The sequence below is a fragment of the Melozone crissalis genome, unplaced genomic scaffold (assembly GCF_028551555.1).
Source record: "Melozone crissalis strain CALT ecotype California unplaced genomic scaffold, PUWL_Pcris_2 ptg000088l_1, whole genome shotgun sequence".
Lineage (NCBI taxonomy): Eukaryota > Metazoa > Chordata > Aves > Passeriformes > Passerellidae > Melozone > Melozone crissalis.
The window spans coordinates 203083-228044 of NW_026535865.1; the positions used below are offsets into that span (position 1 = coordinate 203083).

Consider the following 24962-nt stretch of genomic DNA (forward strand, 5'->3'; position numbering starts at 1 on the left):
AGCAGTGGCACAGGGTCATTAGAGAAATTACGGAGTCGCTATTTTTGGAGATATTCGGCAGCTGTCTGGGCAGCCGACTGCAGGGAACCGAGGAGGAAAGGGAAGGCTTGGCAGTGGCCAAAGCCACGGTCAGGCCGGCTGCGTCCCTCGCTCGGGTACCCGCCCGGCCGGGCGCCGGACCGGGGCTCGAACACGCGCTCACGGGCGGGCTCAGACGTGCGCGCCGCCACGCGAGCCCGCGCGGGCGGGGCGGGCGCTGCCGGGAGAGCGGAAGTGAGGCGCGCGCGCCGGCAGCATGGCGGCCGCGCGCTGGTGGCGGCTGTGCGGGCGCTGGCGGCCTGCGGTCACCGGGCCCGCCCTGGGGCCCACGCGGCGCCGCCTCTGGGCCCCCGCCGCCGCCGTCCCGGCCCCGCTGGGCTCCGCGCCGCCGCCCCACGCTGCCTTCAGCGCCGGCCCGCGCTGGCACCAGCGCAGCCCTGGCGGTCTGTCGGGGGGAGACGCACTGGAAGGCGGCGGCGAGGACGGCGGCGGTGGTGGTGGCGGTGGCGGGGCGGACAGCGGCGGGGCCGGGCCGGTCATAACGGCGTTGACGCCGCTGCTCGTCCCGGAGCATTTCCCCAACGTCCCGCTCATCGCCGTGACGCGCAACCCCGTATTCCCGCGCTTCATCAAGATCATCGAGGTGAGCTGCCGCCGAGCCTTCGGAGGGGCCGCGGGCCGCCGGGGCTGTAGATGCTCTGGGCTGGCTCGCAGAGGGGCCGGAGGCGGCTCAGCCCGGCCTTGCGGCCTCGGGCGGGGGTCCCGGCGTGGTATCACCCCAGGCCGTGCGGGGGTCACCGACCGAGCCCGCCGCTGGCGGCGCCGCATGTCCGGGCCGCTCTCTTTGCCTTGGCAGGTTCCTTGACCTGCAGAGCAAGGCAGCCTCGTGCGTGACCTCCACGGGCAGCCGCTGCTCGGCCTTTGGCTCGGGCTCTGTAGCCGAGTCCTGTCGGGATAACGGTTTCTTTTGCGCCAGTTGAAGTTTCACAGTTATTGCGTCAGCAGCTCTGCTTCTAACGGAGAAGGTCGGCGATTCGCACATTATCTCTCGAAGTTCGCTGTCATTTTTGTGTTCTCTGCTGAAGGTTAAGCAAACGTGTCCTTGTTTCGGCGCCGTAGGTTGGTGTCAGAGCACCGAGACCCGTGTTGGTGAAGGCAGCAAGCTGTAAGCTGCAAGGAAAAAGCAGGAATTCGGTGTTGAACAGTACAGCTGCGGTGGGAGAAGTGTTGAGTGATGGGGATGGTAAACACCATTTCAGAGTCTGATCTTTTCCCTCTGCACCCCATAAAGATTTTAAGTTATGAATTATATCACTGATGTGTGACTTGAGCTTACAGGCCAGAAATACTTTTTCCTTCTTAAATGACACCCAATCTGGAACAAGTACTTTTATTTTTGTGCCTCTCTGGTATGTTGCTAGTCTGATTTTGATGTAAATGTAGTATGAAATAAATCAATATTTTCTTGTTCCTGTAGCATTATTTAGCATGATGTTATTTCTACTATATATTTTTCTGCATATCCAAATTTAATATGTGCAGCTTTATAGATGTGTCAGGGAAAGGAGAAGATTATGTATTATTAAGAGCATGCAGTCATACAAGACTTATGTACAGAAGTCATCAATTTCAATGCTTGGGTCAACAATGTCTCACAGAATTGTTAAATGTTTTCTCTTATCCTGTGAGTTCATTGTGCTGCAATTTTCCTGACAAAGTCGAGTCTCTACAGTGCCTATGGAATTACTAATTTTCTTCCTGTTAATGTCTCTGACACTGGTGAGCATATTTTTCTAAACATTGTGCAAAATTAGAATAGGTGTGCTGAGATTAGAATAGGCCAGCGGTCGTGGTATTACTCGTGCTGTTCTGTCAGAACCATGCTGGTTGTTAGCAAAGCGTTGAGCAATGCAGCTTATGTCCATCACTTTGAAGAGCAGGGTGACTCCATGCAACAGCAGAATTCACAATGAGTCATTTTCTTGGTCACTGAGGATTCAGCCTGTTGTGATTACAGTTCCAGTGGTGCTGGGAGATCTGCCAGGGACAAGTGTGTGGCATCTAGAGATCAGAGGGGAGGAAGAAGGTAAACTAGGAAGAAATACTGGCTGAAACTCAAGGCAGGAACTCGGATTTGTGGGTGTAGGAGAGGAATTGAGCAGAGAAGGCTTTGGAGAAGAGGATTTTAACTAGGGTTTTTGGGCAGAATTCAGGCCACTGATAGGGAAGGGTGAACTAGCTCCCCATCAGGAGCAGGGAGCTAGGACGTACAGGTATGGGAGGGGAAGGGAACAGTGATAGCAAAAGAAATTTATAAGATACTGTTCAAGTAACTCGGGTTGTACAGATTAGGTCTAGTTCCTTCCCCAGCCTTTGAGCTTGTCTTATCTTGACTGGGAAGTGAGTTGTTTAAAATACTTAAATTTCATGTTTATCTACCTTTTTTCCCACTTCTATATTACTGTGCTCTAATGGAGGCAAGAGTAGAACCATACAAGCTCCAGCTTCATAATTTAGTTGTAGGATGTCATCGTGCCTGGCCTTACAACCCTGGGAGTGCAAAGATAACAGAAAATCCACCTCTGATTGCATACCTGTTGTCCTAGGTGAAAAATAAGAAGCTGGTTGAACTGCTGAGGAGGAAAGTTCGTCTTGCCCAGCCTTATGCTGGTGTTTTTCTTAAAAAGGACGACAAGTAAGTTGTTTCTCTTGATCTTTTTAAAAAACACAGAAAAAAGCTGTCCAGGTTTCATTTACACTAAAAGCTGTCATCCTAAATGCCCTGCCTTGGATAGCATTGCAGAAATTGTGGCTGATCTTGGACCATCCTCATGCTATGAAGGTCTTTGTTGCCACCAGCAGCACTGCTGGGAGCTGCAGTCTTGGTTTAGAAAAGGGTGTTTTTGTTTGGGGAGGAGATGAGCTGTCCAGATACTTGGATAATTTGGAAAGGGGTTACATGGTGATAGCAATGGGGATTAAGTGTCTTTGCCCCTAGGTCCAGTTTAAAGTTCTGCAACCAGTGATTGTTTTTTTCTTTTTTAATCTGACCTGCTATCTCAAGTTTCTGAGTATCTACTCCAATTTTTTTTTTGCTCAATAGCAATGAATCTGATGTGGTGGAGGATCTGAATGAAATATACCAAATGGGAACTTTTGTCCAGATTCATGAAATGCAGGATCTTGGAGACAAGTTGCGTATGATAGTCATGGGACACCGAAGGTTGGTTACTTGTACTTCACTACATCTCACCAGACTGCTGTATAAACAAAGACATCAGTTTCACCACATACATGCATTTTTTCTACACAACTTGTGTATGGCAAGTTTCTGCTTTGTTACCATGCCATATCCTGAGAGTGCCAGGATATTCCATGTACTGTCACAACTGTGACAGGTTAGCTGCAAAACAAAAGAGACAGTGCATGTCATTGTCATATCAGCTGTGATATGATGCAAGCAAACATTCATTAAGCTGAAGTTTAGCAGTTTGACAATTACAGCAAGGCTTAGTAATGGTGAAAAAAAATCTCTGGAATTAATTCAAACCAGTATTTTTGCTTTTAAAAAGAAGGAGTGGAGGGGGGTCCAGAATTTTAGTTATGTCTTGCCCCAGACGTAATTTTGCCCCAGAACTGAAATGAAGAAAATATGATTATTGCTGAAAATCTAGTTTTAGCCATTTATGCTAGATATTTTTAACAAAGTTAAGAAATTGTATTTTTAAAAGCATCAAATAAGTAATTTCCATTAGAAGGAAAAATACAAGGACAGAAACATGGCAGAAGAGACAGATCCAGCATGAGTTTTGCTTTGAAGCATGGGGTCTTTTCCATCTCCTCACTTTTCTTCACTTGCATTTGTTCTGGACAGCCAAGAATGAGCAGTCCTGTCAGAGCTAAATTTATGTGAATTCACAAGTCAGTTCCTTTTCAAATGAAATCTTAGACCTCTTGCTGCATTATCAAAGCACAGCCATATTTAAATGCATTTTGGAAATGAGCTACTGGCTTGGGGTTACTTGGAATAGAAATATTTCCCTATAACTCCAACGGGTTTGTTATATATTCCTAAGATGTAACTTGGGGATTGGTCTTTATATTTGATTGAGATATGGAGCGCTGGTCAATCATGTCCATAGGAACCACACTAGGTACCAGATTTGAGGAGCATTTATAGGGAAACACACAGAAAAGGAAACTCCTCTCTAAAAGCCAAAATAATGAAACATGGTGTCTTGCAAATGTGTATCCTTTCTAAATTTTAGCTTGCTCAAAATACAACTTAGTCTTTGTCCTTTTCATGCTGAAGAGCTGAAATCACATGTAATAGGGAAATAGATTGTTGCTGGTTTCTTTTGGCTTTCAGGATTCGTATAAACAAGCAACTAGAGGTTGAGCCTGAGGAACCTGAGAACAAACAAAAAATTAGAAGGAAACAGAAGCGATCTAAGAAGGAGCCTGAAGAGGAGACTGGAGCAAAGGACCAAGCTGTGGAGCTGGTACTAGATCCTGTAGCTGCTTCTTCAAAGGAAGTTCTCATGGTAGAAGTAGAGAATGTGGTTCATGAAGATTTTCAGATCACAGAAGAGGTTAAAGTAAGTGAATTAGTTTACAAGCTTGGACTTGTCCTGTAGAATTGCACGTACACTTCTTGCTTAAAAGGAGAAGTTCTAAAATCAGGCTCTGATGACACCTGCAGAAACTAGCACATACTCCCTTCTTCTCACAGTCCCTGCACAAGGGGATTATATGAAAGTAAAGAATTTTCATTATAACAGCTCAGTTCCTTAAAACTGTTGACTTCAAAATGTTGCTGAATGAAGAGGCTGGTCTGTGCTTAAATCTGTGCGATGACCTCCATCAAACTGAGTGTTTCCTCAAAGATGGCTTGGGTGTTCAGCCTGATTGTATCTTCTGGCCAAGAGCCAGTCAAGTTCTGTGCATGCAGAAAGCCAGTTTCTAGGCCTTGTTGCCTTTCCTGAGAGCAGGAATTGCCCCAGTACCAAGAACCATCACAGCCCACCACTGCAGTGTGTGGCTGGACTATATATTTGTGCTAAGATCTTCCCTATCCTTTTCCATTTTTTTTATTAGATTTTGTTGTGTTTATAGGCACTTACTGCAGAAATTGTTAAAACAATCCGGGACATCATTGCCTTGAACCCCTTGTACAGGTATGTCCTTCCCATGCTGCCCTGCTTTGGCAATAGCATGTTCTCAGACTGAAAGATGCTGACATTTTCTATACCACTTGCCTTTCTGTTGTAATGAAGTAGAGATATTTGCTGAATTGTTACATAGACTTTTAGTGTGGAATGTAAACTCTGTCTGTTGTTGGAATCAAAGTTTTGAAAACCTGATTTGCAATTTAGAAACTACATAGAATGATTAAGTCCTAAAGATCTGGATCTAAGGGAAACCCACTGCAATAAGCATCATGATCTGATCCATGTCTTACAAGCAGGATCAAAGTTTTGGAATCCTGGCCCAAAAAAATCCTACATAACTGTTTGGAGAGCATTTCAGATACTTAGTTTTATATATTGGTCATCATTCCTCTAACCAAGTGATTTATCTGTTTGTTACTGAGTATTGATACAGTCAAATTTCAAAAATAGTTTGCTATGAAATTGAGCTATGTTTCATTTTATTGTACTGTCATAACGAGTAAATTAGGATATTCCCTTTTGAATGTAAATTTACACAGCATTTTAGGGTTCTTTACTTTTTGTTTTCAGAGAGTCTGTACTTCAGATGATGCAGGCTGGACAGCGTGTGGTAGATAACCCTATCTATCTGAGTGACATGGGTGCAGCCCTAACAGGGGCTGAATCACATGAACTTCAAGACATCTTGGAAGAAACCAGTGTAAGATGAAGTATTTAACTCAAGCAATGTGAATGGAATCAGTACATCTGTTGGATGTCACCTTTTCTTTACCAGCCTCAGTACAGAAGAGACTTCAGTCCTACTTTTGATGATGTGTTAATATCAGTGACTAGATTCCTGTTGAAGGATTTAGTAGGTCATTAGTACTGATTTACTGTGGGTAAATCAGAGTGCCGTGCATCTTTGGCAGGAAATAATTTTCTTTGCATGCTGTGGAGTTCCTACATGTTGATGTTTCCATATCTGCAAGTGCTGTAAAGCTTCCCCAGACAACCTGTTGTTGGAGTTTTTTATGCTACCTTTCTCTCTAGGACAGAGAAAGTATGTATATATGTATGTGAGAGTGTGTGTGTGTGTGTGTGTATATATACACACACATATATATGTGTGTGTGTGTTACTTAACAAGGGTATCACATCTCAGAACTCATTCTGTGTCTATCTTCTGCAGATTCCCAAACGGCTTTATAAAGCTCTTTCCCTTCTAAAAAAGGAGTATGAGCTGAGCAAACTTCAGCAGCGTCTTGGAAGAGAGGTAAGTTTCAGGAGTAACAAATACCTTGTGTGTATTTATATTGTGTCCACCACTGTGATGCTTAGTATGTGTATGTGCTCTAAAGGGTGCATTATTTAGATTTAAGGTTTTATGTTCTTGATTTAGAAGTGTGTTTTTTCATGCACATGGTAGAAGTAACAAGACATGAGGCTACAGCATCTGCTGTTAAATTGTGTCTAAGTTGCATTTTCATGCAAGCAGATAAATCTAGAGGTGTGCAGTTTACCAAGCATCGGTGCAACAATGTACAGCCTAATACTGTATGTAGTGTGTACTAACGTAAATTGCACAATGTTATTTCAAATTACCTTCTGCTAACTCTTGTGAACTGCAATAGTTTCGGTCTGTTGTAAGATTTAATCAGAATACAATAACTGTATCTAAATGGTAATGAAGTATGTGAAGTGCAAATATCTGAGAATATTGAGTCATGTTTTGTTTGTTAACTCCCAGTAACTGGGGCTTTTAGAATTCATGTTAAGTGCAAAATGCTTTTAGACCGGGATTGGAATGTTTGGAGACTTCTTAAGTGAATTGAACAGTTGCAGTCTGTGGGACCAGATATGCATCCAAGGATGCTGAGAGGGCTTATCAATGTCATTATTTTGTTTTTTCACTCATCATTAAAGCACTGTGGTCATGGAAGAGGTTTCTGGGAAACAGAAAAAGGTAAATGCCATTCCCGTCTCCAAGAAGGAGAATCGGGGAGACTGTAGGCATGTTAGCCTGCCCCCAACCCGCAGGAAGATTATGGGGAAAATTCTCCAATAAGTCCCCGACAGGCACATGAAGAAGGACATGATTTGGAATGGCCAGATTTCCCAAAAGCAAACTGCCTAATTGTCTTCTCTTATGAGAAGGCTGAGAACACAGAAAGGAAACATGGTTTAATGGTGTGCTTGGCAGTGCTAGGTTAATCGTTGGACTCAATGATCTCAGAGGTCTTTTCCTACCTAAATGATTCTAGGATTCTAGCAATGATTGTTGTATATCTTGACATTTGCATGGCCTTTGCTGAGGTCAACTGTAATAGTAGTCTGACTGAATTGGGATGTTACAGACTGGAAGTATGTAGTATGAGGTTGGTGAAAAAAATTGGCTAATGGGCAGCAAAGGTTGTGATCAACATGGTAACTTCAGCCAGCTACTAATGGTATCCCCTTGGGGAGTCAGTACGAACCTACTTAAGTTCTGCCAAGAGAAATTCATAGTCCCAGACCAGGCCTGGAATAATCAGGGTAGAAAATAGCTATACAGGAAAGGATTTTGGAGCCCTGATGTGGGGGAAGCTGACCGTGAATTAGTAGAGGAAGGCCAGCTGCCTACTGGGCTTCAGTTGCCTCCGTGTAGGGCAGCAGATGGAGAGTAGTGCTTAGCCCTCTCTGGTACTAAGGTGATCACATCTGGATTACTCTGCCCAGTTTTTGGTCTCCCCAACACAAACAGAACATTGAAGCACTGAATCAGGGCCAGTGAAGGCCACCAAGATATGGAGGGTGCTGGAGTATGTTTTTAAGTCACTTCTTGTGTTAGAATACACTGCAGATGAGTTCCAAGTAGTATTTTCAGTTGCTGGGAATGTCATAACTGAGAAGTATTTGGAAGAGTTTGAGGTTAGATGGGCTGTACCAGGAACACATTAGTTACTGTATTTGTTGCTTTGTCTAGGTTGAGGAGAAGATCAAGCAAACACATCGCAAGTATCTTCTTCAAGAGCAGCTGAAGATCATTAAGAAGGAACTAGGTCTGGAAAAAGAGGACAAGGATGCTATAGAAGAGAAATTCCGTGAGCGACTAAAGGAGCTGGTAGTGCCAAAACACGTCATGGATGTGATTGATGAAGAGTTGAACAAGTTGGGCTTGTTGGATAATCACTCCTCAGAATTCAAGTGAGTGCCTGGCCATGTCATGCTGTCAGGGTTCGTTGGGAGAGTGAAACATCAGTGCAGTTCTGTTAAGCACTTACCTTAGTCCCTCCCCGCCCCTCTGTTCCCTGTAGCATGTCATTGCATTATAGTATTTTTTCTCCAAATTGTCTGTGTTTACTTATGTAGTCTACCTCTTTTGATCATTTTAGGTCTTCTGTCTTCTCTTGCAGTCTGATGCTAGAGATTCAAAATGTGCAGTTAGTTCCTCATGAGGTGTGCAGTGATTCTTTTTCTGCCTTGTTTTGGCTCTTCTTTCTTGTACTTTGGTGTCTTCAGTAGATGTGAGAGAAGTGATACATGTCATTGGCTACCTGAGATGGTCCTTGAAGTATTGGGGCAGGGTTGGAATTGCTAAGGAGTGAATGAATAGTTTGTAATATGTGTTCTGTGATGTGAATTGTCAGAAACTGAGGTTGAAGTGAACGTTTCTTGTCTGTTGAGTCAGGGTAAGCTGTATTATACAGCAGTTGGTGTACTCATCAGCTGTCTTAATGTTCTGGGTCTCTGCTTTTAAAAGTATCTTTTACAGAGTAAAAGACTGTGTTTAAGGGCAAGCATGCCTTTGGATGAGCAGCATCTTGGCCATCATAGAAAAGACATACTCGGCTTCACAGGCAGTGTTAGTACCTTTCCCTTTCCTTCAGAGTTGTAACAGTGGTTGCAAATTTGCAAAGCAAGTACTTGGGAGAAAAAAGCCAAAGCTCTGGTGGCATGGCAGTTGTCCTCAGGTGGATCCTGAGCTCAGACAGCCCAGCTGTGCTTCCCTGTGTCCATGACTGTGCACAATTTGATAGTTACTGCATTGTGCAGACCTTCCTGTAGACTTGAATTTCTGATCTAAGTACGTAGTTTTAGAACAGTGTTTTAGAACAGTGAGTAGTGGTTGTCGTAGCAGAGTGCTGTGTTCTTTTGAGTTTGTTTATGCTGATTATCTCTACTGTTAACTTCCATACTGGCATCATTTTCCTCATCTTAAATCTTTCTCTGTGGTGTTGGAGATTATTTATTTCAGAAAAGCAAAAGCTGTGGAAAAAAAAGCTTTTTTTTTTTTTTTTTGGGAGGAAGTTGAAGACTGTGAAAAAGGTTAGCAGTGACAGCCCAAATAGTGATGGCTCTTTTCCATGAGTAGTTTATATCCCACTTGTTCTGGATGAGGCTGTTTTGGAAGGTGGTGGAGGAAGACATGAGCTGGTCAATCACTCTCATTTGTGTGTTTCTGTCAGTGTTACACGGAACTATTTGGACTGGCTGACATCTATCCCATGGGGTAAGTGTAGTGAGGAGAACCTGGAGCTGGCTAGAGCCCGAGCAGTTCTGGAGGAAGATCACTATGGAATGGATGACGTCAAGAAGCGAATTCTGGTAAGGCAGGAGTAGGCACTGTGTCCCATTTCACATTGCTTAACATCAAGCATTTTAGATGTGTTTTAGATTGCAGTTGCCATTTAATTGGTGCTAATTCATGCATCAAACAGAAAGTTGCATGAAAGACCCAAGTGTTCTGGTAATCAGTGCTTAATTTCTTGTGGCAGTGAAGGTTGCATTCTCATTTCAAACTGCAGTATTCTGGTTTGCACTAAATGCTGGGCAAGAAATGACTTGCACAGTTATTTCTTCACTGTAAGTGTATAATCAGTTGAGGTTTCAGTTTTGAACTGTGGTCTTTTGATTCCTCAACTGTTTGGTGTTACTTGAGGGTTGTCTGTCACAGAAGTGTGAAATAAGACAAGCTTAACTTAGCGCACGGGAGTGGTACAGTAGGAGATGCTCACATGTCGCTTGAGAGACTCAGGTGAGAACAAGAGAAGCTGGGAGAAGAACTTAAACTCTGTCTTCTCACTCCAAGGCAGTGGAGAGAGACTGCTTCTTCTGGTGAGATTGATACAGAGCACAGAACCTTGGTAGGGGACAACCAAGCATATAAATAACCAGCGGCAGAACAGATGCATCAGTATCCTGACTTAGCCTCTCCCCTTGCCTTCCCCCAAGTCCTTTGAGAGCCAGTTTCATTTTGTAATCACTGCTTGACCTGATAACAAATGTGTTTTGGTGTTGCTGATCTTCCCTTCTGTTCACTGCTGGTGCTTTATCTGTTCTACAGGAATTTATTGCAGTCAGCCAGCTGCGAGGATCCACCCAGGGGAAGATTTTGTGTTTTTATGGTCCCCCTGGAGTTGGCAAAACCAGTATTGCTCGCTCCATTGCCAGAGCCCTAAACAGAGAGTACTTCCGCTTCAGTGTTGGAGGGATGACTGATGTTGCAGAAATAAAAGGACACAGGTCAGTGTAACTTGAAAAATATCTCTATCCAGCAGTTTTTTACTAAAGTAAATAGGAATCTAACTGAAGTTGGACAATGTATGTAATTCTCATCTCTGTTCTGCCAACCCTTGCTGACAGGAGTTGAGATACAGAAGGAGGTGAAAAAGATAACAAAGGGTGGAGTTTGGAAGATAATTATATTTGTGCTTTTAAGTGCAGTTGCTCCCTGTTTCTTGTGTATTCTCAGTTTTGACAAGCTGAGTGAGCTACCCAGAACCACTGGAGTTTCTGTAGATGTCAGAGGTAGAGAATGGTGACAATTTAAGCAGGGTCATTCATATGTGTGTTCAGATGTGCTTGAGACTTGGTTTCCAAATAAGCAGGATGGAGATGAGGAAAACCTGGAAACAAGAACATTCATGGGGATAACAAGAAGTGAATAAAACATTGGTAGATTCATGGAGAAAACAAGAAGCTAATAAAATGGGTAGATCTGACCCTTCCATAGGTTTATTTTCCTTCCACATACAAAAAATCCTTAAATGGTTGGGATTGAAAGTGACCTCTGGAGATCGTCTAGACCATTCTCCTACTAAAGCAGGGGTGAAGGCAGAAGTGCTTAACACCTTCTTTGCTTCAGTCTTTAGTGGAAATATGGCCTGTCTTCAGGACAGCTGTCCTCCTGGGTAGGTAGATGGTGTCAGGGAGCAGAATGGGCCCCCTGTTATCCAGGAGGAGGCCATCAGAGAGCTGCTGAGCTGCTTGGATGTTCATAAATCTATGGGACCAGATGGGATCCACCCCATGGTGATGAGAAGCTGGCAGATGAGCTTGCAAAGACACTCTCCATCATTTACCAGCAGTCCTGGCTCACTGGGGAGGTTCCAGATGACTGGAAGCTGCCCAGTGTGATGCCCATGTACAACAAGGGTGGGAAGGAGGATCCTGGTAATTATAGGCCAGTCAGTCTGACCTCAGTATTCAGTAAGATAATAGAACAGTTTATATTGAGTGTCATCACACAGCACTTACACAATGGCCAGGGTATCAGAGCCAGTCAGCAGGGTTTAGGAGGGGTAGGTCGTGTTTGACCAACCTGATCTCCTTTTATGACCAAGTGACCCACCTGATGAATGCAGGAAAAGCTCTGGATGCTGTCTGGAAAGGCTGTGAATGTTGTCTATTTGGACTTCAGCAAGGCCTTTGGCACTGTCTCCCACAGCAGACTCCTGCAAAAGCTGCAGCCCAGGGCTGGGACAGGAGCACTCTGTGCTGGGCTCAGAACTGGCTGCATGGCTGGCCCAGAGAGTGATGGTGAATGCTGCTGTATCCAGCTGGCAGCCAGGCACCAGGGGTGTCCCTCAGGGCTCCTTGGGGGGGCCAGTTCTGTTCAATATTTTTATTGATCAGATGGATGAGGGGATTGAGCCTTTCATTAGTAAATCTGCAGATGAAACTAAGCTGGGAAGGTGTGTCCATCTGTTAGAAGGTAGGAGGGCTCTGCAGGGAGACCTGGAACAGTTGGAGTCCAGTGAGATGACGTTTAATACGTCCAAGTGCCGAGTTCTGCATTTTGGCCCCAATAACTCCCTGCAACATTATAGGCTGGGGACAGAGGGGCCCAGGCAGAAAGGGACCTGGGGGTACTGGTTGACAGCCAACTGAACGTGAGCCAGCAGTGTGCCCTGGTGGCCAAGAAGGCCAATGGCTCCTGGCCAGTATCAGGAATAGTGTGGCCAGCAGAACCAGGGAGGTCATTCTTCCCCTGTACTCAGCACTGGTGAGGCCAAACCTTGAGTGCTGTGTCCAGTGCTGGGCCCCTCAGTTTAGGAAGAACGTTGAAATTCTTTAGTGCATCCAGAGGAGGGCAACGAGGCTGGTGAGGGGCTTGGAACACAAGTCCTATGAGAAACGACTGAGGGAGCTGGGGTTGCTTAGCCTGGAGAAAAGGAGACTCAGAGGTGACCTTATCACTCTCTACAGCTTCCTGAAAGGTGGTTATAGTCAGGTGGGGGTTGGTCTCTTTCGCCAGGCAGCAACTGATGGAACCAGAGGACACAGTCTCAAGGTGCGCCAAGGGAAATTTAGGTTTGATATTAGGAAAAAGTTTTTTACAGAAAGAGTGATAAAGTTCTGGAATGGCCTGCCCAGGGAGGTGGTGGGGTGACCATCCCTGGATGTGTATAAAAGAGGACTGGATGTGGCACTCGGTGCCGTGGTTTAGTTGAGGTGTTGGGGCTGGGTTGGACTTGATCATCTTTAAGGTCTCTTCCAACCTGGTGATTCTGTGTAAAGCAGGTTCAGCTACAGCAGGTTACACAGGACGGTGTCCAGACAAGTTTCGAATGTTTTCAGAGATAGAGATCCCACAGCCTCTCTGGGCAGCCTGTTCCAGGGCTCTGCCCCCCTCAATGTACAGAAGTTTCCCCTCATATTAAGGCAGAACTTCCTGTGTTTCAGTTTGTGCCCATTAGCCTGTGTCCTGTCACTGGGCACCACTGGCAAGAATCTGGTCCTGTCCTCTTGACACTCACCCTTCAGATATTTTTACACCTTGATAAGATCCCCTTTTGGTCATCTGAAAGCTAAACAGTCCCAGCTCCCTCAGCCTTTCCCCTTGAGAGATGCTCCAGTCTCCTAATCACCTTCACAGCACTCCACTGGACTCTCCCCAGCAGTTCCTTGTCTTTCTTGAACTCCTAAGTCCAGAACTGAGCACAACACTCCAGGTGTGGCCTCACCAGAGTAGAGGGTCTGCATCTGAACATAAAACCAGCGGTGTTTTCAAACCAGTAAGAGTAGCCACTCTGCAGAGTAAATTGAACCTGCAGGGCTCTGCCTTACCCAGAAGCAGAGAAAAATATTTTCTATGTTTTTCAGTTGTTCTCTGTTCTGTGCCTCTTGGCCTTCACTCTGTTGTTACCCTCTTTGCTTCTGCTTGTTTCTGGATACCAGAAACAATCTCTAGCAGGAAGCTTTTATTGTGCTATTAGCAATTTGTTCCTTTAGTATCTTTTGCTTTACACTGGTCTTTTTGTCCCTGTCAAGTGAGGAAGCGAAACGTTACCTCTTCTAACATTTCTTTCCCAAAACCTATGAAAAATCAAACATCTCTATTCTCAGCCTAACCTCTTTGCTTTTCTCTAATTGAGAAGTGGTTTAAACTAAAGATAAAAACTGTAGTCCAGGAGTGTTTTGCCAAAATTCATGTCAGTTCTTTACTAGAAACAGATTAGGTGGGTCTTGATGCTTAATATGGTGATGGAGAATGCTTTTGGAGATGTTGAAGAAATAAAGAGTTGTTTCCCAACAGGATATACTTGTTCTGTCAGCTGTGTGATGTATGCTCTGATATATGCTGTGGTTTTCAGTGGTTCCCTAAATACAATCTCTGGTAAAACAGGAGGACATACGTTGGAGCAATGCCAGGAAAAATCATCCAGTGTCTGAAGAAGACCAAGACAGAGAATCCACTTATACTGATTGATGAGGTGAAGTATTTGGTCTTTCTTTTAAGTTTTGCTCTTAAAGACTTGTATCAATTTGTGATCCCCAGAGAAAAGGTGAAGCACAACAGTCTTAAAAATCCCAGGTTCTTTCTGTTCATATGAGGCTGGGCTTTTAAGTTCTCTGGGTGACACTGGTACCTTAGATGTTTTGTTTTCTCTCCTTATAGCAGACTCCAGCTTTAAAATTCTAGTTGTGTCCTTCTGATTAAATTATACCTGTTTGGATTGTAATGGACCTGGCTGGATATTCAGAGTTTCCGTAGTTCTTGTGTTTCCTTCATAGGTGTGAGCACATCACTGTGCACAAATCCACTGTTGCCTGTGTGATTATTAGCAAGAGTCACTCTCAGTAGGTCTAAAGCAGGACTCTAAGGAATAAGATGCTTACAGACAATTTGTGGTCTGATTTGAGAATAAATGAGTCAAGGCTACCAGCCTAATGCTTTGTCAAAAAGCAAATAAAGACAGGATATAATAGCAGGTGTTCAGAATAGAGTCAAGGTATGGCCTTCTTGTGTGCCATACCTGGGAAGGACCAACAGCAGATGTAGCCTCAGGTCTCTTCACAGAGAGCAGCAGGCACAACTCTGTCCTGGGATTTTTCCTGGGAAAGGCAGAGAGAAGTTCAGAGAAGAAGAGATAACAATTCTTATCTCTACTTGCTGCAGCCTGTGGTTTGGCATGTGTGGAATGTGTTATGCAGATTGTTTACCAAAAGGAGTTTGTTAATTGGATTCTGCTGATGATTGTTTTGATTGATTGGCCAATTGGGTCAAAGCTGTCTCCAGACAATCTCCAGACAGTCACAGGTTTTTCTGTAGTATCTTTTCAGTATAGTATCCTTTAGTATAGTATCTCTTTAGTATATAATTTAGTATAGCATTAGTGTAATATAGTATAGCTTAATAAAGCATTTGTTCAGCCTCCTGAATCATGAAGTCAGAGCACATTATTCCCTGGCTGGGGGATCACCTGTTTCTGCAATAAGCAGATTCTTGGGAGGAATGGTATGTAGGACCAATAAACTGTCATCTGTTGCAGCATGATGTAACCAGTGAGCATCATGATTTGAAAGGTAATGGAACCTGTAGGTTATGATACTTGACTGGTGTTGGTCAGAAGCCCTGCCTTGGCTGTAGCAGTGAATTTCATTAAGGCCATCCAGTTAATGCTACTCATAAGGGAGAAGAAGCAGCAGCCCTGTTTGTATCCTCAGAAGGAAAGTTCACAGTGCTAGATGAGCCGATGACCTTGGCCATGGCCCTGGGCAGCTGGCTCTAGTGGCCCTACTTGAGCTGTGGGGTTGTTCAAGATGACTTTGGCAAGTCCCCATGAGCCTCAATCAACTTAAGACTGACAACAGCCCAAGGCACTAATGTGGCTCTGCTTGAATGGCTGTGTGTAGGCTTTTTGAACCTTGGGCAGAGTAAGGAGTGTGTCTGCACTTGCATATTAGGGAAGTGGTGTAAGCTCACACTCTAGTCCTCTCACTGTGGAGTATGTGTTCTGGTCTGTGCCTATAGCTTATCTCAGTTTAACAAGTAGTAGCCCACTAGTAGTAGTGCTTTTTATTGTATGCACGTTGGCTGAGACTTCATAGTGATTTTCTGCAACATTCAAAAGTCCTTTGTCTTCTCATGCATGTCATGTGCTCACACAGGAAGATAGTGGGGACTTGGATGAGTGCACAGAAAAGTGGTAGACTGGTATTGGATGTTAGTGAACACTCATGAACATTTTCAGATGGAGCCTTGAAAAAAAATCTTGCTTGAGAATTTATCATGGTGGGAAGCTTCTTAGAGTATTAAATTCTTTTCTCCCACAGGTAGATAAAATAGGAAGAGGCTATCAAGGGGATCCATCCTCAGCCCTTCTAGAACTATTGGATCCAGAACAGAACTCTAACTTCTTGGATCATTATCTTGATGTTCCTGTGGATTTGTCAAAGGTATTTATCTTTTCTGCAGAGATTGTAGAGCCAGAATGTCTGAATGTGTTTCAATGCAGAGATTTCCTGTCCGTGAAAAGATGCTGACATTCCGTTGGAAAATCAGATGGAACATAAATGGTACACAGCTGTCTCTGTAGGAGTTGGTTTTAACTGAAGTGTCTGTATACGAAATAACATGATCACCCACATATGTCCTGTAGCCCTAACTCCCTGTAAAGGCAGGGACAAACAGATGTGTGGTTTCCACTAGAAAAGGCAAAAGTTTTCCTTTACATGATGATTGGCAGAGCTGCTGTCAAGGGAGGTGGCCTAATGCTGTGAAACTTTTGAAATTGGTCATCTTTGCATACTGTTGCACATTTTGTGCAGCTGACATAAATTACAGAATTGACATATTAGGAATAGGTATAGATAATTGGGTCATTCTGAGCTAATTTCCTAGAAGGTAGAAAGAACTTCTGAGTGAGATCTAGATCTCCCATTTTCTGGTCCCTATCAAACCATTCCAATTTCCCAGTTTGTGCATTATGTATTTCTAAACATTTATTTTGGGGGTATGGAACATGCTAGTACATAATTCTAAAATCCAGACTTTGATTAAAAACTAATTCCACAGATAGGGTGATCTTGCTCTTCTCTTCAGAGAAACGCAGAACTTAGGAACTAGTACTTGAGGTAAAGCAACTGGTTAATGAAAGTTCTTAATAGGATCTTCTAATGCTTCCAGGTACTTTTTATTTGTACTGCCAATGTAACAGAAACCATTCCAGAGCCACTGCGGGATAGAATGGAAGTGATCAATGTGTCAGGATATGTAGCAGAAGAGAAACTTGCAATTGCAGAGGTAAGGGAAATCACTGTTGTGCTTTATGTGAATTGTATCTGGTAGATTTTTTTTGGCAGATTAAGGCTTACATATTTACATCCAACTATGTCCAAAAAAATTAGGCACATGGTATTTTGCACAGAGTTCCTTTGATTTGAACACATAGTTAAAGTAACTCCAGTGTGCCATAGGCTGTGGACACCAGAAAGCAGCATTGAGCTAACAGCAGAAAGTTGAGTGAATTGGAACCACTAGGCTTTTGTCACAAATACTAAGAGAAGGATGTGGGGGATTATTTCTTTCAGAGATACTTGGTCCCTCAAGCACGAGTTCTTTGTGGCTTGGATGAAAACAAAGCTCAAATCACATCAGATGTCCTGACTGTTCTCATCAAGCAGTACTGCAGAGAGAGTGGGGTGAGGAATCTGCAGAAACAAGTAGAAAAGGTGAGGGGAAGTTATGTGTAACTGTTACCACTGTGCATCAGCCTTCTCAGCTTTTTTTACAGAGATAAATTACTGTCTTGCCCAGGTATTGAGGAAATCTGCCTATAAAATTGTGAGTGGAGAAGCAAAGATGGTCCAAGTAACACCTGAAAACCTGCAGGATTTTGTAGGAAAGCCCATCTTCACTGTGGATCGCATGTATGAAACCACTCCCCCAGGAGTGGTGATGGGTCTGGCCTGGACAGCTATGGGTGAGACAAAATTAATTTTGGGTTAATGCCTACATTTCTGTGTAATTTTCAAAAGTTGAATGTAATAGTCAAACAGAACTGAGTCCAGTGATGTTATTCTACAGGCATCAGTAAAAGGAATTGCCTTTGGCCTTTGAGTCCTGAATACTACTTCCTTGAAGATAGGAGCCTTTCTTTTGCCCTTACCCAGGCTCATCTTAGCTTAGGGCCAGCATGTTTTCTCTTCAAGCTCCATATCCCGTACAAATGATGTACATTAGGAACATCAGCAGCAGGAGGTGCCACTGTGAGACATAGCACAGCTGAAGAACGCCATGTCTCATCAGTGATGTGCAACACTGACTTGACTTCTGGTGTTGAGGGCAGGTGTAGGTGTTCCAGCACTCTGTGGAGTGGGGGCAGTTGACTGCTACCATTCATTGGATTACTCCCCTAGTAACCTGTGGGCTTATGTGCTCTACAGGATGGAATACAGCACACAGCAAAGGAAATGACCTCTTCATACTCAAATTGACCTTGGGTAGAATTCAAGTAGTTAAGAGGGAAATTATCAGTATGGTGAAGAAGGTGAATAGATACGTGGCACTGGAGAACTGAAGAACTGAAGTGGCTAAAAGTGTTCTGTGAACTCAGCTTACTCTCTGGAGGAAACAAAGAACATGAAACCATTATAAGAACTTGGTTTTTTCCATTAAGTAGGGATTGCATCTGTGTTCCTAGAAGGTGAAGTCCAAAAAAGCAATGAATGGAGACTGTTGAGATTTCTAGCTGGCCTTCTTGAAGGTATTTAAGGAACAGGTTTCAGCTGCTCTCTACTCAAGGTCTAGTGTCTCATCAGCGAGCAACAGTTCCAAATGCCTGACATAGCTTCTGCATCACCAAAACCTTCTAGTTTAATTTGCCTTCAACTTTTTTCAGATGTTGTTTTTCTTTTTTTAGGAGGTTCCACTCTGTTTATTGAAACATCCCTGAGGCGACCCAAAGACAAGGAAAACAAGGATGGGTCACTTGAAGTAACAGGGCAACTGGGAGATGTAATGAAGGAGAGTGCCAAAATTGCATACACATTTGCAAGAGCCTTTCTGATGCAGAAGGAGCCCAAGAATGATTTTCTTATATCTTCTCATATCCACTTGCATGTGCCAGAGGTAAACTGATGCAGAGTTCACAGAGCCTGTACAGCAACCCGACTGGTTTGCTCCCTTAGATGTAAAGCTGGAAGGTGCTTCATTTGTCCATATGTTGTGCAGAATGCCCTCTTCTAGCAGTAAAACCAAGGAATGAAGACATTTTCTTCAGGTTCCTGTGAAGGTCTTATGAGCCATGTTTCCATTCCTTTCTACAGCAAGCATGTGGCAAAAATACAGGGGCTTGGATAATTTTCTAAAGAAACCTAAGCTTTTGTTGCAGCTGTTGGCCCTGTTGTGCAGGTGGGGAAACCATGACATAACATAGAGATAAGTGATTGGGATAAATGCTTGGATAAAGTTACAAAGACGTCAAAGTTTAGGTCTCTGTGTTACCAGGCCTTCTTAAAGGCTTCAAGTCATTTACACATAATTGGAAATACTATTCCTGATCTCCATGCCGTGCTTCTAGTACGTGTAATGGCACTGGTTGCTTTGTGCAGTATTTGGGGCTGGAAATAAACGCCCACGGTGCTCAATGGCTCACATGCTGTGTAACAAGCTTTGGGCAGGTGCTTTACTGAAGACAGATTTTGAGCTGTGATTGTGCCCCAGCTTTACTTCTGGATTAATGAGTGCTCTGTGTGCAATGTCTTTGTTGCAGCTTGCTCTGGGTCTGTCCAGGTACACATTGTTGTCTGTGAATTCATTCCCCGAAAGATGAGAAAACAGCAGACATGATCTCTGTCTCTACTCCCTCTCAAACATTGATTTCTTCTGTTCTTACTACAAAGAGGTTTGATCTCAGATAAATCCAGACTGTTACTAGTTCAGGCCAGGATTTTGTGGGGCTTTACATACTGATCTTTTCTGCCTTGAATGATTTTTGATGTTGTCCTCCACTAGTTTGTTACTCTTGACACTCTCCCCTTGTGATGTTAGACTTGGGTCTAACAAAGAGCTTCAAATTCTTTGTGCTCTTTTTTCCACTGATGTTGCTTACTCAAAGACCTGAGCTCCGTGAGTATGGTGGTGGCATCAGGCCAGAAACCACATTTGTGAACTCATTTGTGGATTATTTCTCATGAATAAGGTGAGGAATGTCACAGCTGTTAATATATCAGCCAATTCAAATAACAGGATTCCATCACACACACATGCAAAAAACTTTATGAGGCTTCATGAAATTTGACAACGTTAAAACAACAAGGACAAGAGTACTGTCTGACTCTGCTGCTTCTTGAATGAGCAGGGGAGTTGTGCTTTGTTTTTTTTTAAACAGGGAGCAACCCCGAAGGATGGACCAAGCGCAGGATGTACCATAGTAACAGCTCTGCTGTCCCTGGCCATGAATTGCCCAGTGAGGCAGAATGTAGCCATGACTGGAGAAGTGTCATTGACTGGAAAAATTCTTCCTGTTGGTGGAATCAAGGAGAAGACTATTGCAGTAAGAGCTCTTCTCTCATCTCTGTGCATTGTCCACAGCAGAGCCCTGGGTTGGACTCCGTGGGGACGGGGACAGCCAGGGAGGGATTGCTCCTTGAACTGGAAGAGGCAGATTTCATTCCATACACAGGTTGGAAAAGCCGGTGGGATCTTGGTTGTGTCCCTGGTTGTGAGGAAAGGGATGGGACCCCAGGCTTTGTGCCAAGGCATGTATGTTAGCCTAGCTCAATTCCACCTACACTGGCAGAATTGAAGGTGACTGACAGCTTTAACTGGCTGTCAGAGCTGTCTGCTCCATCAGACTAGTGCAGTTCAATCCCCTGTGCTGTGCTGAATTGCTTGTTTCAGGAGGGTACCCATAGAGCTTTGACAGCATCTCTAAGTAACATTCTTAAAATCAAGGCTGTGTTCCGTAATTCCAGTGTGAATTTGTTTGAAATTTTATACAGATGTCTTAGATAAGAGGAACTTAGATTTAGTATTTGTAGTTTTGGTTTAATCTGTTTTGTTTTCAGAATTTCTTTCCAAGCCTTCAGACTCTCTCCCTACTTTTCACCTGCACAATTCTGGCCTACGTAAGCCTTGCACCACATATTTTTCAGTCAAGAATGTTATTAGGTCTTCCTCCATTGAGCTGGGGCTTCACATCAGCATTCTGTCACCAGATATATTTGGGCTACAGCTTTGTACAGTGTGATTTCTTTCCCTTGTATGACTTAAAAACGAGTAGTTGTTTGTAATAGTCAGTACAGGATTAACCTGTTCTACGGCACTGACTGGAGGAGTGCGAGGATCACCCCTAAAGCAATGGGTACAAACCTGTCCTGGGAGGAGCAGCTCTGCTTTCTGTGCCCCTTCCAGGGAAGGTGTCCCTATGAAAAGGATCTGTAGAATTGTACTAAGGGTATTGATGGGGTAGGATGGTTTGACAAGCTGTTTCTAACTTTGCATTCATCCAAGGCTTTATCGTCACCCAAGCTGGAACAGATACTTAGAACTCTGTGGAATAGTAGGAATGTTCTGAACAATCCCCCGAGCTGCTGACATAGTCCAGCTGAAATGCCTCCCCTCCTGATCTGTCCCTGCAGCTGAGATGGCACTGGAGACTATGTTTGAGGGGGGAATCTAGAACATGTTTCACCCTGGCGACACCTGTCACGAACGCCCTTGGTGCTCTCCATAGAAGAGAGTAAAGCTGGATCATGCTCCAGAATAACTGCTCTTGCTTTCAGAAATGGGGATGGGTGTTTCTGGTACATGGAAGGATTCCTAGGACTCAACAGACCAACTTTTTCTCCCCACAGGCAAAGAGGGCAGGTGTTACCTGCATCATTCTGCCATCAGAGAACAAAAAGGATTATTATGACCTTGCTGGATTCATTACAGAAGGACTGGAAGTGCATTTTGTGGAGCACTACACAGAGGTATTTGATATAGCATTTTCACGGCTGGATCTCACTGGAGGATGACGTGCGGTGCCCGTGATGGCTGGAAGGTGTTCTGTCCCCAAGCACTCGGCCCCCACCTAGAGATGGGTGACATGGGGCAATCCTGAAGTGGGACATGAAGCTATTGCTGCTGCGCAGCTGCCAAAATGAATTATGGCTCTGCTAGAATAAAGTGTTTCTCAGTCTTTAATACTGAATTATGATCCACAATAAAGGATTTCCAATTTTGCCAAAGGAATGGGCATATTATCAGCCACCAGCAGTGGGGCTAGTCTGGTCTTTTCTCATTGAAGATGTTTCAGCTATTTCACTGTAAATTTCTGTATGACTTGTGGGAAAGGACTGAACAGTACACCCAGAGCTAGGCTGATGTACATATTCCTGACGTGGTAGAAGGCAAGTTAGCTCTCACAACCTGTCTCTATTTAAAAGCCTGGGCCAGGCTGAAAGGACACTGAAATCCTAAGATAGTTCAGCACAGCTAGTACAGTCAGCTGATAAAGGGACATGGTTCTCTAGGTTCAGTCACCAGGTCAATACCACCAGAAAGAACTCCAGGCTAAAGAGGCAGACCAGCAACATGCTCAGCATCACCAGTCAGCAGCACTGTGCTGCACCACGGAGGGCCTGTGCCCCTCTGCAACAGCTGTCTCATATTCAGGGAGTGAGAAAAGGAGTTAAATATCTTGACTGTTATACATCAGTAAACACAGGCTTGGGGGCTGGAGAAATTGAATACTTCATCTTACAGTGAACTCTTAAGAAAAAGGTGTTCTGAGCCAAGAACAGCTCTTGTCATCTCAGCAAGGGAGCCCTTAGGGGACAATAAAGAATCCAGCTACTGAAGTCCAGGGAGCTCTTGCTGACTCCAGGTGTCTTGACTTCTTGCTACCACACTGCAAAACACAGGCCTGAATAGAGGGTACAAGGGGAAACACATGAGCAGGCTAAGCTGCATAAGGAATGGACTGATGTGCCCTGCAGAAGTGCATAGTAGTTACTATTTTCAACAGCCATTTTTGCCCACTTCCCTCCTACCACCATCTAGGTCTGAAGACAGACTAGGAGGTAGAAGGCATTATTCCAGAGATTTCCAGTCCTGAGACTGCACATAGTCATACAGGATTCCCCGTTCTGGACCTTGTCAGCATCCCCCAGCAGCACCTACTCAAGTAGATGTACCAAGAACAATCACTACCCTGGTTTTGGGAGAGAGGACTTTATTGTGTTGAAACCTGTGCATCTCAATCCTTCTTTGCAGCAGCTTTCCTCATGGCTGCCAGGACATTACTGAGTTCCTCTCGCTTCCTCTTGGCCCGAATGTGAGTGCCGACCTGCAGGGAGAGAGCAGAGCTGTCTTTACCCAGTGCAGACTGGACAGACTGGGAATGCTGCAGGTGTCCTGCTGTTACACCTCAAAACCAGGCAGGACGGTAAAGTCCTGGAAAGATGGACTCGACCTCCAGCCAGGAGTTTGCCATTATGTCTCAGTAGTACCTCAACAGTTATTTGGACATGAAAGGGGCTGCTTTCAGCTCTCATAATCATTACAACTCAAGGAACCCTATTTAGTCTCCTGGTTAATGGCACCGAACCACTATCAGTGCTGCTCTCATTCTCCCCACAGCAGACATGCAAACCATGGAAAAACAGCATGACAAGCCTTAATCCTTGAGCTCAGGGCCTTTTTAGCAAAGTACCTTTGCATCCATCTCCTGCTGTCCCGCCCAGCCCAAGAACATTCTCTCCACTTTATCATATTACACCAGTTACTTTCAAAACAAACAAAAAAAAGGTAATTAATTAAATAGCCAAACAGTCCTAGGAGAGGGCAGAAAACAGAAAACTGACATACAGCAGTTTCTGCCATCCATGTTAGTTGACTGACTCACCCGCTTCTTGATGAACTTCAGAGCACGTTTGTCCTTGGACACTTTGAGCAATTCCATTGCACGTCGCTCATAAGGCGCAAAGCCACAGACTTCCCTGATCATGTCTCGCACAAACTTGGTGTGTTTGGTCAGGCGCTGTGGGAAGGGAGGGAGGATCTTGGTCAGCAGGTTACAAGGCACTATGCAGAGGGGACTGCCAGGGGCTGTGGAATACTCTCAGCTAGGCTTCAACACCAGCCCATGCTGTTGCCGTGTCCCAAGAAAACGTCATCCCTGACACATCCTGTGGAGCATTTGAGCTTGGCTAAGTGTGCCAGTCTGCCTTCAGGCTCAGGTCCGGCCGTGTCGCACACTGGCATAAACCCGCATTTTTGGAAAAAGCAGGTCCATGAGCTAAGCAGGATTTGCACTGCAACACACGGGAGATACCTCAGCTACACAGAGTATTTAGTAAGAATGAATAATGGGCCCAGATGCATAGCATCGTGTCCCGTAACACGCATCAAACCTAGACAGCTCCTAGTGGAGAAATTCGGAGCAGTTTTGTGGAAGACTGCCTGTTGTTACCAACAGAAGCAAAATACCAGAGACTCCAGAAGGCACACAGTTTCACATCTCCCCGCAGCCCTGCCCGGCCGAGCCCACCGGCTCGCCTGGCCCCGCAGGCACGGGCAGCGCGCGCGTTCTGAGCCGCTCCGTGTTCCGCAGCCCCGCGGACGGGGCCGGAGGCGATGGGCGGCTCCGCGCCGGACACATGAACACACCGGGAGCAGCGGCCTCGTTCGGCCCCCACAGTGGGAGAGGCAGGCCCAGGGCACCGCGCCAGCCGAGTCTCATACTCACCCCACGGCGGCGACACTGTCGGGGCTTGGACACGTTCTTCGTTACTTTGTAGCCCTTGTTAAGGCCCACGGCCATAGGGTAGCGGATGGCCATGGCTACGGCGCCCGGGCCCGATGGAAACGGATGGACACAGACCCACTCAGCCGGACCCGCACCGCGATGATGGCGCCGCACCGGAAGGAACGAGCGCGCGCGGGACAACGGGACGTGGCCATTTCCGGGGATGGGCGGGGCCGAGGGCGCACGGGGGGAATTACGATGGGAAAGGGCGCCTCCTGGCGGCGCGGCTGGTGTTACAGCTATGAGGGGCTGGGGATCACCCCGCGGTGCGGTCACTGTGGCTGTGAGGGGACAGCGGGGATGAGAGCAGGGTCACCCCGCGGTGGGGTCACTGTGACTGTGAGGGGACAGCGGGGATGAGAGCAGGGTCACCCCGCGGTGGGTGGTCCGACAGAACCGCTGGTTTCCCTCAGCTGCGGCCGGGGGGCTTTGGGTGCCAACCGTACAGAGCTGCGCAGCCCCGCACGTAAAGATTTTTTTTCCCATA

General features: G+C 45.2%; 2 protein-coding genes across 2 annotated transcripts; one reads left to right on the plus strand and one right to left on the minus strand.

Annotated features, from left to right (window-relative positions):
- The first annotated feature begins 476 nt into the window (after window positions 1–476).
- Window positions 477–21927, plus strand: LONP1 (lon peptidase 1, mitochondrial). Its single transcript, XM_054291079.1, has 18 exons — window positions 477–682; window positions 2646–2734; window positions 3143–3262; window positions 4409–4637; window positions 5155–5216; window positions 5781–5910; window positions 6382–6465; window positions 8155–8375; window positions 9638–9776; window positions 10516–10694; window positions 14080–14167; window positions 16011–16133; window positions 16864–16980; window positions 17268–17408; window positions 17494–17659; window positions 18599–18807; window positions 20069–20233; window positions 21537–21927. Exons 3-18 carry the CDS (start codon window positions 3186–3188, stop codon window positions 21699–21701), a joined length of 2295 nt encoding a protein of 764 aa, XP_054147054.1. The 5' UTR covers window positions 477–682; window positions 2646–2734; window positions 3143–3185; the 3' UTR covers window positions 21702–21927.
- Window positions 21928–22883: 956 nt separating this feature from the next.
- Window positions 22884–24596, minus strand: RPL36 (ribosomal protein L36). Its single transcript, XM_054291100.1, has 3 exons — window positions 24416–24596; window positions 23573–23707; window positions 22884–23014 (listed from the first exon to the last, which is right to left on the minus strand). The coding sequence occupies exons 1-3, from the start codon at window positions 24506–24508 to the stop codon at window positions 22925–22927; spliced, it is 318 nt and encodes a 105-aa protein (XP_054147075.1). The 5' UTR covers window positions 24509–24596; the 3' UTR covers window positions 22884–22924.
- Between the last annotated feature and the right edge of the window lie 366 nt (window positions 24597–24962).

What these genes read in the sequence shown, in the direction of transcription:
- LONP1 (XM_054291079.1), top strand. Translation starts at nt 3,186, where the DNA reads ATGGGAACTTTTGTCCAGATTCATGAAATGCAGGATCTTGGAGACAAG. An exon ending in CACTTATACTGATTGATGAG is followed by an intron (nt 14,168 to 16,010) that starts GTGAAGTATTTG and finishes TTTCTCCCACAG; the next exon opens with GTAGATAAAATAGGAAGAGG. An exon ending in TTCCTGTGGATTTGTCAAAG is followed by an intron (nt 16,134 to 16,863) that starts GTATTTATCTTT and finishes TAATGCTTCCAG; the next exon opens with GTACTTTTTATTTGTACTGC.
- RPL36 (XM_054291100.1), bottom strand. Translation starts at nt 24,508, where the DNA reads ATGGCCATCCGCTACCCTATGGCCGTGGGCCTTAACAAGGGCTACAAA. An exon ending in GACAGTGTCGCCGCCGTGGG is followed by an intron (nt 23,708 to 24,415) that starts GTGAGTATGAGA and finishes CCCTTCCCACAG; the next exon opens with CGCCTGACCAAACACACCAA. An exon ending in TGAAGTTCATCAAGAAGCGG is followed by an intron (nt 23,015 to 23,572) that starts GTGAGTCAGTCA and finishes CTCTCCCTGCAG; the next exon opens with GTCGGCACTCACATTCGGGC.